Source organism: Danio rerio, chromosome 14 (genome assembly GCF_052040795.2).
Source record: "Danio rerio strain M-AB ecotype USA chromosome 14, GRCz13ab, whole genome shotgun sequence".
NCBI lineage: Eukaryota > Metazoa > Chordata > Actinopteri > Cypriniformes > Danionidae > Danio > Danio rerio.
Window position 1 is genome coordinate 52643309 of NC_141034.1, and position 12263 is coordinate 52655571.

Consider the following 12263-nt stretch of genomic DNA (forward strand, 5'->3'; position numbering starts at 1 on the left):
TTGTTTGCTAATTACTACACCCGTACACAATGCAAAAGTCCAGCATCTTCATATTGGCTTTAGTCTTGACTAAGTGCGGTTAAATGACATTTATCCTGGGAGCACGGTGTAAATGTGGTGGTGGTATTGACGCATAGTGTCCGTATGCAATAACTTGTGTATATATCTATGGCAAATCCCTTTTAGTACTGTTCTGATTACACTATACATCAGTAGAATTGTGTGTTGGTTTCTAGTTAAACCAATACGTTCATCGTTTCTTTGTGCAAACCACTCAAACGCATAACCTTTTTCCTTTGCTCCATTAACTTCACTCCTTACCCACGCATTAAAAATCCATTTCTGTGAGGACATGGATTTCATTGGAGCCATATCAAGTGGTGCTCGTATCAAGAAATGGAGCTTATCTGCTTTCGAGCACCTCTTATGATAAATCTCACACTATAACCTCAAACTGGAGGTCAATGCACAGTTATCAGATGCATATCTTAAATCTTTGCTGTTAAAGCACCCTTGCTATTCAAAAACACATGTTTTTTTTCTATCAGTGAGGAATTTGAATTGACTTCTATTGTTTTTATACTGAATATATCACATTTCCTACGCTGTGACACTTCAACTTTAAACTCAACCTATTTTGCACTTCTTAGATTTTAATTAAAACAATGTTATTCTGTTTATTCAGCTGCTTTCCTGATGGTGACCGTTGGCTGGACCATCTCTCTCTCACACTCACACATGGTATAGTAGGGGAGAGTGGAGACGGTTGCAACATGGGGCAGCTGCAACAAGACTATTTCCTCCATTCAGGAATGAGCTAAAGCAGGGGTTTTCAACCTTTCAGGACACACGCCTCCCCCCAAGTTTGGCCAATTTCACTCCCTCCCCCCAACCCTACATATCTAATAGGTTTTTGTGAAACATTATTCATTTGCATAATTTAAATCACTGTTTTCTTAGCTTTAAATAGGTATAGCAATCAAGCGTTTAAGCTATTGTATATCCCTAGCATAGGCAGTTTAATCAGGGCTGACAAAATTCATTTAAAAGCTTGCTGCATTAACATTGTACAATTTATATTTGATCAGTTTCAATGTAATTTAATTTGAAAAAAAATTTTGATTAATTAATTCATTTCAAAGATTCAATTTCAAGAGTTCACACTTAGCTGAAGATTGATTATAAAGCGAGTTTGGCATGTTGTCCCAAGAGAGAGCCCTGAGCTCATAAGATCCTTAAGCCTGAGGGCTCCCTTCCGTTTACAGAGCGAGAGGGGAGTTTGATCTCAGGTAGGTCTCAATAAAAGTAGGTCTCCCCTTTGTTTAGAGCTGATGGCAGATTATAATTTGCTATGTAGGGATATACTGCTGGTTAAGAGCTCAACTATAGTGCTAATTTAGATTAATCAATTCACTTTTTGACACGTTTTTGGACAACCAAAGAACCCACGCGAGCACAGAAAGAACACACAGAAACGCCAACCGACCTGTTAAGGATTTGAACCAGTGACGTTCTTGCTGTGAGGTAACAGTACTAACCACTGGGCAACCATGCTGCCCTATAAAGGGGGAGGAAGGGGAGATTCTTCAAGGCGAAGACAACTAAAGAAATAACTCTGGTTATTTATAGTGAGTTAGGAATCATCTGATTAGTGAATCATGCGTTAGTTAATGCGGGACCAGCTGTGTTCAATCATAATCACATGCCCATCTCGAAATTAGTTTATAAATAAGCTTCACTTAGTAAAGCTTCAGTCTAGATTTTCAGTAAAAAATATCTTTGTTCAGTTTTTTAAGGCCTGACAATTGGTTGTTGATTGTTGTTTTATTAGTCTGTATTTATATGACCAATTAAACAAATAAATCAGTATACATTCAGTCTGTTTAAAAAAAAATCCAACCTGAGGGTCAGGGTTTAGCTGGGTTGGTAGCAAATATAATAAAGCATGTAATGAAGATCTTCGAGACACGTCATCAGGGTTGAGACAAAATTCATTTAAAAACTTTAACAACGTGCAATTTAATCACAGTTTTGATTGGAAAATGTTATAATTTGATTAATTTATTTCTAAGTTCAAAGAAGTATAGTAAAGGTTTAGTTTTTATATTCAGTAAAAATATTTTTGTTCCGTTGTTCAAGGCTTGATAATTGGTGGTTGCTTGTTCTTTTTATAGTCTGTATTTACACTACGAGTTTTAAAATAGGCTTCTGTGAAATTTTATTACACTATAAAATAACTGTTCAACAGAAGTTTATAATTTAATTTAATAATTAATTCCAGTTGTTTTAATGATGAATTTTCAGCTTCATTACTCCAGTCTTCAGAGTCACATGGTGCTTCCGAAATAATTCATTTATTCATTTTCTTTACGGCTTAGTCCCTTTATTAATCAGGGGTCACCACAGCAGAATGAACTGCCAACTTATCCAGCAGTTTTTTTATGCAGCAGATGCCCTTCCAGCCGCAACAGTTACTGTAAAACATCCACACACACACTCATTCACAAACATACACTACAGGCAATTTAGCCTACCCACTTCACTTATACCGCATGTCTTTGGACTGTGAAGGAAACCGGAGCACCCGAAGCAAACCCAAGCAAAGACGGGGAGACTATGCAAACTTAAAGAAAATGCCAACTGAGCCAGCCGAGGCTCCAAGCAGCGGCCTTCTTGTTGTGAAGCGAACGTGCTACCCACTGAGCCACCCACACTAATATTAATTATTATTATAAATGTTATTATTATTAATATTGGTAACAGTAATAAAAGCAATAACGACTGTAGTAACTTTCATTAGAAAATACATACAATAAGCAGTGATTTAAAAATGTAATAAATATTTAACAGTTTAACTTAATTTTCTACATTTACAAATGCAAATGCAACTGCCTTGATGAACAGAATAATTTTCATAAAAATAAACAAACAAACAAAAACTGACCCCAAATTTGACACATTTAACAATTAAAACCAATGCACATTTAGTGTTAACCAGAGGAATAAATTAAAAAATATTTTTTTATTACATTTTAATTAATGTTGCAACCGTCCCCCTGCTTGGAGTCTGTTGCAACACTGTCTGTTCAAGTTTAAAATTCTGCATATAGTGTCAAATGTACACATATTATAGCAACGCGGGTGGGTGTCCAATAGATATGGGTTTATGATATAAAAATTTTGGGTTTCCACAAAAAAAAAAAAAAAAACTGTCTCAGAGAATCTGAAGGAATTACAAAACGTGTTGCAACTGTCCCCACTCTCCCCTAGATGAAATGTGCGTACACACACACACACAGAGAGAGAGAGAGAGAGAGAGAATAGGATGTATTTTACAAACGTAGTAGCTGCCTACAGTAACTATTGTATCTGATGCATTACAGGTGCATGCAAATAATTTCTGTTGAATCAAAATAACTTAACTTATATAACTTAGGCTATATATATATATATATATATATATATATATATATATATATATATATATATATATATATATATATATATATACATATATATACATATATATATATATACATATATACATATACATATATATATACATATACATATATATATACATATACATATATATATATATATATATATATATATATATATATATATATACACATACATATATATATATATATATATACATACATATATACATATATATATACATACATATATACATATATATATACATACATATATACATATATATATATACATACATATATACATATATATATATATACATACATACATATATATATACATACATACATATATATATACATACATACATATATATATACATACATACATATATATATATATATATATATATATATATATATATATATATATATATATATATATATATATATATATATATATATATACATATACATATACATACATATACATATACATATATATACGATGAAAAATTAAACCAATACAATATTAATCAGTTTGCAATAAAAATATCAATATCAAGCGATATCAATCCGTTTTTGGACAGAAAAATTATTGAAAGCAAATCAAGACACCAGAAGCTTCCCGCAATTACGTACAAATGATGATGTCTTGAGGTCGATACGTGTCACAAATTATTGCTGTGATATAGTGTTCTGACACCACATTATAGTCTACAAAACGTGCATCAGACTATTAGCTACTAAATGACTAACAGAAAAAGTCTACACCTTGAAAGTGACGCGTTTATGGCACAAATATAAAATACTACTTAGTCTTTTGTTTAATCTCTGAACTGTCACTGTCTACCGGTCGTTACAGTCGGCTACATCACATACACAATCAGTACATTAATAAAGATGTTTAATTCTTAAGTTACCTTGTCAATCTATATATCGTTTCCAAGTCTGAATTCCAAAACGTTGTTATTTATATCAGAGCGCTTTCTCTGGCAAATGAATGAAGAACACAGCAGGTGAAAGAGTAACTCACCGGAGGCTCCGCACATCAGGATGCTGGCGATGTGAACTTGCATGACAGGCAACTGACGATGTGAAATCCTGCACTGGTAAAACACAGATAGAGTCTCGTAGTTCCTTGTTGGCAGCCTTCTCTAAGAAGGAAAAAGTTGAGTGTGTGTGAATGCGTGATTTGGCCAGTCTGACTGTACCGCTGAGATGCGCGCGCTCATATGGAAATGCTCGCGCGCAGACACCTGGGGGAGGGACTGTGAAATCGACTACAACACTCTGTTCAAATCCAAGGACGGGTGCTTGGGTTAGGCTTAATAGAGCTGGTTTGATTGCAAAAACGATAAAGCATTTAAAGGCGATACTTGAGACATGTCAACTTCTTGTCAGTGCTTCATTTTACCGCCTCTGCTTTTGTGAGCTCGCTGGAAAAAAAAAAGAAAAAAAGATTAATTGGATTTACTGGTTTCCTTTGAGGCAAGTGCTTGCAAACAATTTATGTGGGCTGAATTTCAACAAAAAATTAAATTGAATAATGTTTAATGTTAAATTATTTTGTTTAAATTTAACCCATGTAAACTGTTTGCAACCACTTAGGGGAGACAGACAGGGGATGATTGCAACACAAATTTTCTTTAGCACCCAAAACTAACTTTTTTTAAGCTACAAGACTGAAACTTTTAGGCAAAGAACCCACATTTGTCTACTAATGTCAACATTTTATTTCTTAAACTATATCACAGACTTTGTGAGATGATGACAAATACAAAGTGGCCATTTGTTACAACCTACCCCACTAGGTAGACAAAATGCACTAAAACTACAAGGTACACGTACCAAGTGATATGCCACAACAACTGTTTTATTGTAAATAAATGACTGCAACAATACAATATATGTGAATATTGGAAGTGCATGTGTATAATGTGTGTGTTTGTGCATGCACATGTGCGTTTGCGTGTGCATATCTGTACGTGCACATTCATATGTGTGTGTTTAAGTGTTTGTATCCTTTCAAAACTAGCTTAACTAGCTGTATAAGCATGGCACTTTGAATTTAGCAGGAGGTTGATCCATATCATTCTTTACTGTAGAAACTACAGTTTGACCTGATATAACTCACATAACATCATCTACAATGGCAGAGGTACTAAACAAAATATTATCTTGTTTTTTTTTATTATTTTTTTATTTCTTACCTCGGAATTGTAGCTTCTGGAAAAAATGCAAGACTGACTCCTTTCTGAAACGGGCCCCAGGAGTGTATAGGCTGATTTATACTTCTACATCATGCGCACACATATACTCTAGCGCAGCCTTCATGTGATCACACAGCCCTCGCTGAGGCTGATGCGTACTTCCAATTCAATCTCACAGCAATTCGTAACTTTTTGATTTAGTGGCTAATTCATATCAATTCGTACGATATAATTCGTACAATCTAGAACGATTTGCCCATCACCCAAAGACAATTGGGTTTAGGTTGGGTTTTTTCTGGGCGCTACCTTAATGTATAAGTAGCTAAAGCTTACTTATTCAGAGGTGAGAATCGTAGGCGTGCCACAACTTTAATCTTAAGGTAAACACAAAACAACAGTTTCTATCTACAACTACTTCATGGGACTCGACGCTCAGCACCGCCTACACTCCACACAACTACCAAGCCGACCAATATGTGTCGTTGCCAGGTGTAGTTACATTTTTCGAGAGGTGCGCATCAGCATTGGCGTCAGCCATGACGAGGGCTATGTGACTGAGCGAAGGCTGCTCCAGAACATAAGCGTGCGCTTGACACAAGTATAAATCAGGCTTAAATATACATCGCAATGACGTGTAGCGAAAGCTCTGTGATTGATCGGCTTAGTAGCTGTGACCAATGTCAGAAAACCGTGCAAACTCAAGGAAGCGAGTGTTTAAAAGTGTTGAGTCCCGTGAAGTAGCTCTAGATACATTTTTTTGTTGTTGTTGTTTTTTATTGTGCTTTAGTAATTTACAAATACAGCAAAAACAGGCAACAAACTAACATTTCAAAGATAGTTAAAATTCACAAAAAAAAAAAAAAAAACACAAAACAAAAACAAATAGAAGACAAATAGAAGACATTCACAAGACGCCAAAAACAGATTCATAATAGCTTACAATAGACAGAGCTTTTTTTACATTTTTTTACAGCTTTGGGAAACTGTTGACAAAAACCTTATAAAAAGGAGGAGATTTTGAAATTCTACATTTGTGCAAAAATAATTTACTATTTAAAATTTTTTAATTAACAAAATTGTAAATTTTTTCATCATAATTTTCAAAATAACAAATAATTTATTTTGCAATTGATGTATTATAAACATTATTTTTAGCAGAATAAAAATATAAAATAATTACACACATTGACAATTAGAGCTGTAAATCGGGCCATAAAAATGACGCCTGATCGGGCCTGAGCCCGACAGGTACATTTTGATTGACAGCTTTTTAAAGCCTAAACCTGTTTATTGCCCAACATTATTCAAATGTGCACAGGCACACAGCTCTTTTCCCTTTTTTCCAAGAATGAATCATTTATATGTTTTAACGATTTATTTATAACAAACGTAGGCTATAGGCCACTTGGAAGTTGGAACAAAGAAATAAAATGAGTCTTCTGTAACATTGTAAAATCTTCACACTCTAAATAGGCCTAGGTGCATACACTTAGCCTTTAAATTGGGCTTCACACCAATTTAAATAAGTCTTTCCTAACAAATGAAATAAAAAAAAAATGTAAATTTGGCAATAACGAAATTAAGATGAAGTCTCTGCAAGATTTGTTTCGCCACTTCTCTTCACAATCTGGCATTAAGGAAACGAAGCTGAATATTAAAAGAATAGCCTAATGCCAACATTGCTGTGCTGTTTAGCGATCTACTGTAATACGCAGTGTATAAGTACCTGCAGATGAACTCATATTCATCTATAAATAATCAAAAATAAATCACAATATATACCAATCCATGTTCCAACCATTTCTCCAAGTATAAACTCATTCCTTTAAATAATCAATTCGTTATTCCAAATTTTCATTTATTTCATTCAGCAAAGTTTCCAAGCCAAGAGTGCCTTCTCATGAAATTTAGATAATTTTACTGGTAATTTTGATGGTGAAAAATTGCAAGTCAAAAGAAACTTGAGACCACCCACCTTCTTAAAGATATTATGTGAAATTAAAAACCATAATGAACCAGAGTCAATTGCACATTTTTTCATCTAATTAATCTGAATGTATTGTTCATAATATATAATTTAATATATCTCAAAACCTCCATTGGATTTCTTCTCGGCCAATACTGAAGTGTGAGCTGGTTGTGTTTGTTTTTTTTTTCAGCAAAAAATGTACTAATAATTTAATAATTTCTTTACCAACAGACTCAGAAATGAATGATGTATCTGGATGAAAATAAATCTGGACAAGCCTTCTACACACTGTCGTTTTGTGTTTACCTTGTGATAAACGTTGTTGCATGTCCGCGATTCCCACCTCTGAATAAGCGAGTTTGAGCAACTTAAGGGTAGCGTTCAGGAAAAAACAATGAAACACAGCATAGAGGAACATAAAAGCTACTGCCAGCTAGCGTTTTGGAAGTGTTATTGCAGAGCAACACAAACTTCATGCAGAAGTAAGAATGCATGACAACATGCAAGGCAGGTGCCATGGGTCACGCAGATCACTCAATGCAGAAGTATAAATCAGCCTTAAGTGCACACACTGTATTTCTTTACAAAGTGACAGCACCAACTAATGGTCTGGCATGCAGATTGTAGCACTTTCATTTTTGGACACCTTTATTGTATACTTACCCTTAGTCTTTGACAGTGCAGAGCCTCAGAGTCAAGAGGTCAAGATGATCTTTCGACAGGACAATCATGAGTCTCCACACTCGCTCAGTCATTTCATCGCTGCCCAGTTCACCCACATCTGCATGACATTTCCTTCAAGAACTGGGCTGAAGGGACATTACAGCAGCTTGTCCTTGTGCAACAGCCAGTACTTAACCTTCACACAGTCAAAGTCTGGTTCTGGGTCAGCAGCTCAGTGGGGAAACTGTCCTATTATCATGCCAGACAGTGGCGATCAAAGAAAACTGGGTTAAAGCCACAGATGGACGCCCTGGAAATAAATACAAAACTGCTGTGCTTCTAAGCAGAGTAAACCGTATTATAATAATGCCAATGAAAGAGAAAAGTACAGGCTGAACTTTTAGGCCAGTGCTTTTCAACCTTTTTAATTTTCCAAAAGATTCTACTTCCATATCTGTAAGACATTTTTACTACAATAATAAAAAAGCTGCTCATTTGAGTCAAACTTTTAATTAATATTTTGAATATGGTTGCAAAAATAATCTGTTTTAAGTTCATTTTAAAAATATCATTGCAAAGACTTCTACAAACACTTTTAAAAAACAATAAAACACTTTTGCTCTCTCAATGTAGCATCAGCTCTCATCTCACAGCATCTGAGATGGCTGGTTCAAAGACATTCTTTTCTAAACACCGCCTTTTCAAGAGCCTGCTCTACTGTGATTGACAGATGTGTGTTGTCCACTCTGTTGTTATTGGTCAATTAATTTAAAACCAAATGCTCATCACCATGTCTGAATTTCAGCTCTTCCTCAGTACTTGTGATATGGAGAGTATAACAACAGAACTGGATTTACTTTATCAATTCAAGCATGTTATTATGCTTTGGAAACAGCAAAGTCCTTGCATAAATCCTTACTTTTGCAGTACGTAAAGCAATAATCTTTACAAGTCTAAAACAAAGCAAATTCTTTCAGTCTCAGATACATCTACCGTGTTTGGGTGTCAAATGTAAACATTATTTAGTGCAGCCAATGAAGACCATAAATTAAAAAGTGTTATAAATCTTAATCAACACACTGTGCTATGAATTTGAGCAGAATTACAAATTACCCCAGGCAGTTCAGAATTAATATATTATTTTGAGAATCAGTAAGCCAATTTATTGTGCACTTTGATTTCTAGATATTGACATCACGGGCTCATTGGGAGTAAGTGCCCAGGGCTATATTTTTGAGAACTGAAAGATGTGTACCCGTGGGTATAAATGGCTGAATTTTGTGTGTAAATGAACAAGGGCCAGGTAATGCTCACTGCTTACCACTGGACTTTTTTTTTTCTTTGCCATGACTGGTTTGTTCGGTAGCTAACCACGTATGTACACACTACAGTAACACCTGCAGTACACACTACTGCCAATTTAGTTACCTGTTATTCACCTATACCGCATGTTTTTGGACTGTGGTTAAAACCGGTTATCCACTTAGATAAAATAAAACATGTAGTAGTACTAGGTACTTTTTTACATTTTTGAGGCCGTACTTCTTCACTTTTACTTGAGTACAAAGGTGTAGTCAGTATTTTTATACCAGGGTGATTTTAAACATGAGTATCTGTGCTTCTACTTGAGTAAAGGATGTGTGCACTTTTGCAATCTCTGCTGGCTTGCTTGCTTTGGGACTTGTGGAGCTGCGCATCGATAGATTTGCTCTTCAGTGTTTAGACTTTCAGCAAATGAAAATCGAACCACACCGAACTTAACTAAACTGAACTTCAACTCTAAAAACTGGACTGACACTGTTTCAATTTACTACTTGCTGCTTTGACACATTCTACATTGTAAAAGCGCTATAGAAATACATACAGTACATTGAATATAATGAGCCTGGGTTGCATATTAAACATGGTTAAATAATGTCCTCTCTTGTAATCAAATCTTTTGCTCCATTTTCTGATAGTGTTTACACCACCAAAATAAGGATGAGAGCAGAAAAACCTACGGTATTGATCCAGATCAATCCCTTATTTTTTTACAGTTACCAGTTTGGATAAATTAACAGTGAGTTTCTTTAACCTCTCTTTCTCCCATGACCCAGATACTCCCAGCGATTCATAAGACTTCTTCTCATTACAGCAGCTGATATCTGGATCTCACAGCAGTGATTTGAGCTCCTGGAGTGGCACCTGACCAATCTCTGACAATCTCGACACCTCATTTATTTCATCTCCGAATTGAGCTTTTCTGAGTAAACCGAAAAGGCTGAATTCAATCTATCTGTCGATGGCAGTTCAACACCGACCCCATTTAAACTCTCACAAATGCAAGAGCGGAGAGCTGATTTTCCAGGGCAGCTAATCTCAAGGAAGGATGAATATTTCCAGAGGAGCGTCATCACTGCTGCGCTTTCACCGAGACCCGGAGAAATGAAAATATGTTTAAGGCGATTGATTTCAGACGCATTAAATGGAAACGCAATTATGAGGAAGCAAATTACTGAAATAATCATTCCCACACATTTTCTATTCTATTATCGATGGTTTCTCTGTGACATAAATGTGTCCTCCTTGTAACAACACATCACCAGCAGATGAGTTTTTCCGGACGCCTCGTTCCTGACCAGCTGCACCTCCTCTCCATTTTCCCCCTTTCTGTCACATCCATTAGTCTTCATTAGACCAAAAGGTGAATAAAAGACTGTCGTTTCAATTATAAGCTCCAGCTTGTGTGTAATTGAAAGAGGCTTTATTACCGTTTCCGATGATTTCCCTGTTAGATCCATGTCTGTGGTGTCTGAATGAATAAAAGAAAACACAAAACTCATGAAACCAAGCTTAAATACACACTTTGTGCACAATCCAGAGTTGAACAGAACTAAATAATCTATATTCATTCATTCATTCATTTTCTTTCTGGCTAAATCCCTTTATTAATCCGGGGTTGCCACACTGGAATGAAACGCCAACTTATCCAGCATGTTTTTACTTAGCGGATGCCCTTCCAGCCGCAGCCCATCACTGGGAAACATCCATTCACACTCATACACCCGGAGGAAACCCACATGAACGCGGGCAGACCATGCAAACTCCACAGAGAAATGCCGACTGACCAAGCCGAGGCTCGAACCAGCGACCTTTTTGCTGTGAGGCGACAGCTAGGGATGCAACGATTAACACGGATTATTACGGTTAATTTATCGTAAAGGGTTCTCGACACCGTGATTCTGCATGAAACAAAACAGCAGCAACTTAAAGTTATGCCAACTGTGCGCTAGATTAAAGTTCAGAGCTTGTACACAATACGCATGCAAATTGGATTAAAGGCTGATTTTAATTATAGCTGAAGAGATGTTTAACTAAGGGTCATTCAAATATTCATCTATTACGCGCACAAGTTCGTTATTTCCAACGGAGGCATCTGGTTTGCGAGCATATTAGTGCCTTTCAGACAGAGGTTCAGCAGTCTTTGACAACATTTGTTCTATTTAAAAGGGAAATACTTAACTAATATGATGTTTAAATTTACAGTAGATAAAAACAAGTTTCAAGTTTTCATGTGATTTTCTAAACTAGTAGTATTTTGAAAAGAAAGAATGCATAATAACCGTGATACCGTGATTATTCCTCAGTCTGTAATCGTACAACCAAAATCTCCAATCGTTGCATTCCTAGCGACAGCACTACCTACTGCACCACCACATTGCCTGAAATCTATACAAAAGCACTTTTGGTTCGCACATGGGTTCGTTTGACGTCATAGTTTGGTACGTTCAGTTTGAACGTGTCTTCTGAACTCGCACCTGTGAACCGTACGAGAGACCGCCTGAAAGAGGTGGTCTCGGGTACAGTTCATGCGAACTCTGATAAAGTTCACTTCTGATGTGAATGCAATCGTATTAAATAACGGAAGTGAACCGCCAACTGTACAACAAACTATTGTTTTTATAACAATTGTTCGCGTGTGTGTGTGACGTTTTGTAC

At 35.8% G+C, this 12263-nt stretch overlaps 1 protein-coding gene and 1 long non-coding RNA gene across 9 annotated transcripts in view; one reads left to right on the forward strand and one right to left on the reverse strand.

The window, feature by feature from the left end:
• LOC147840923 (uncharacterized) overlaps positions 1-12263 on the forward strand; it is an 834865-nt gene that overhangs the window by 305043 nt on the left and 517559 nt on the right. The window lies entirely within an intron of this gene.
• Positions 1-12263, reverse strand: part of rxfp1 (relaxin family peptide receptor 1) — a 210239-nt gene that overhangs the window by 144652 nt on the left and 53324 nt on the right. For 2 of the 8 annotated variants that reach the window (XR_015506594.1, XM_087280014.1), the window contains exons 3-4: positions 8286-8534; positions 4477-4597 (exon numbers count right to left, since the gene is read on the reverse strand). The exons of 3 other annotated variants lie outside the window; for them this stretch is intronic. Coding sequence is in view for 4 of the 5 variants with exons in the window: in XM_087280014.1 (XP_087136140.1) it covers positions 4477-4519 (43 nt within the window). In the remaining variant the exon portion in view is untranslated. 8 annotated transcript variants of the gene reach the window in all.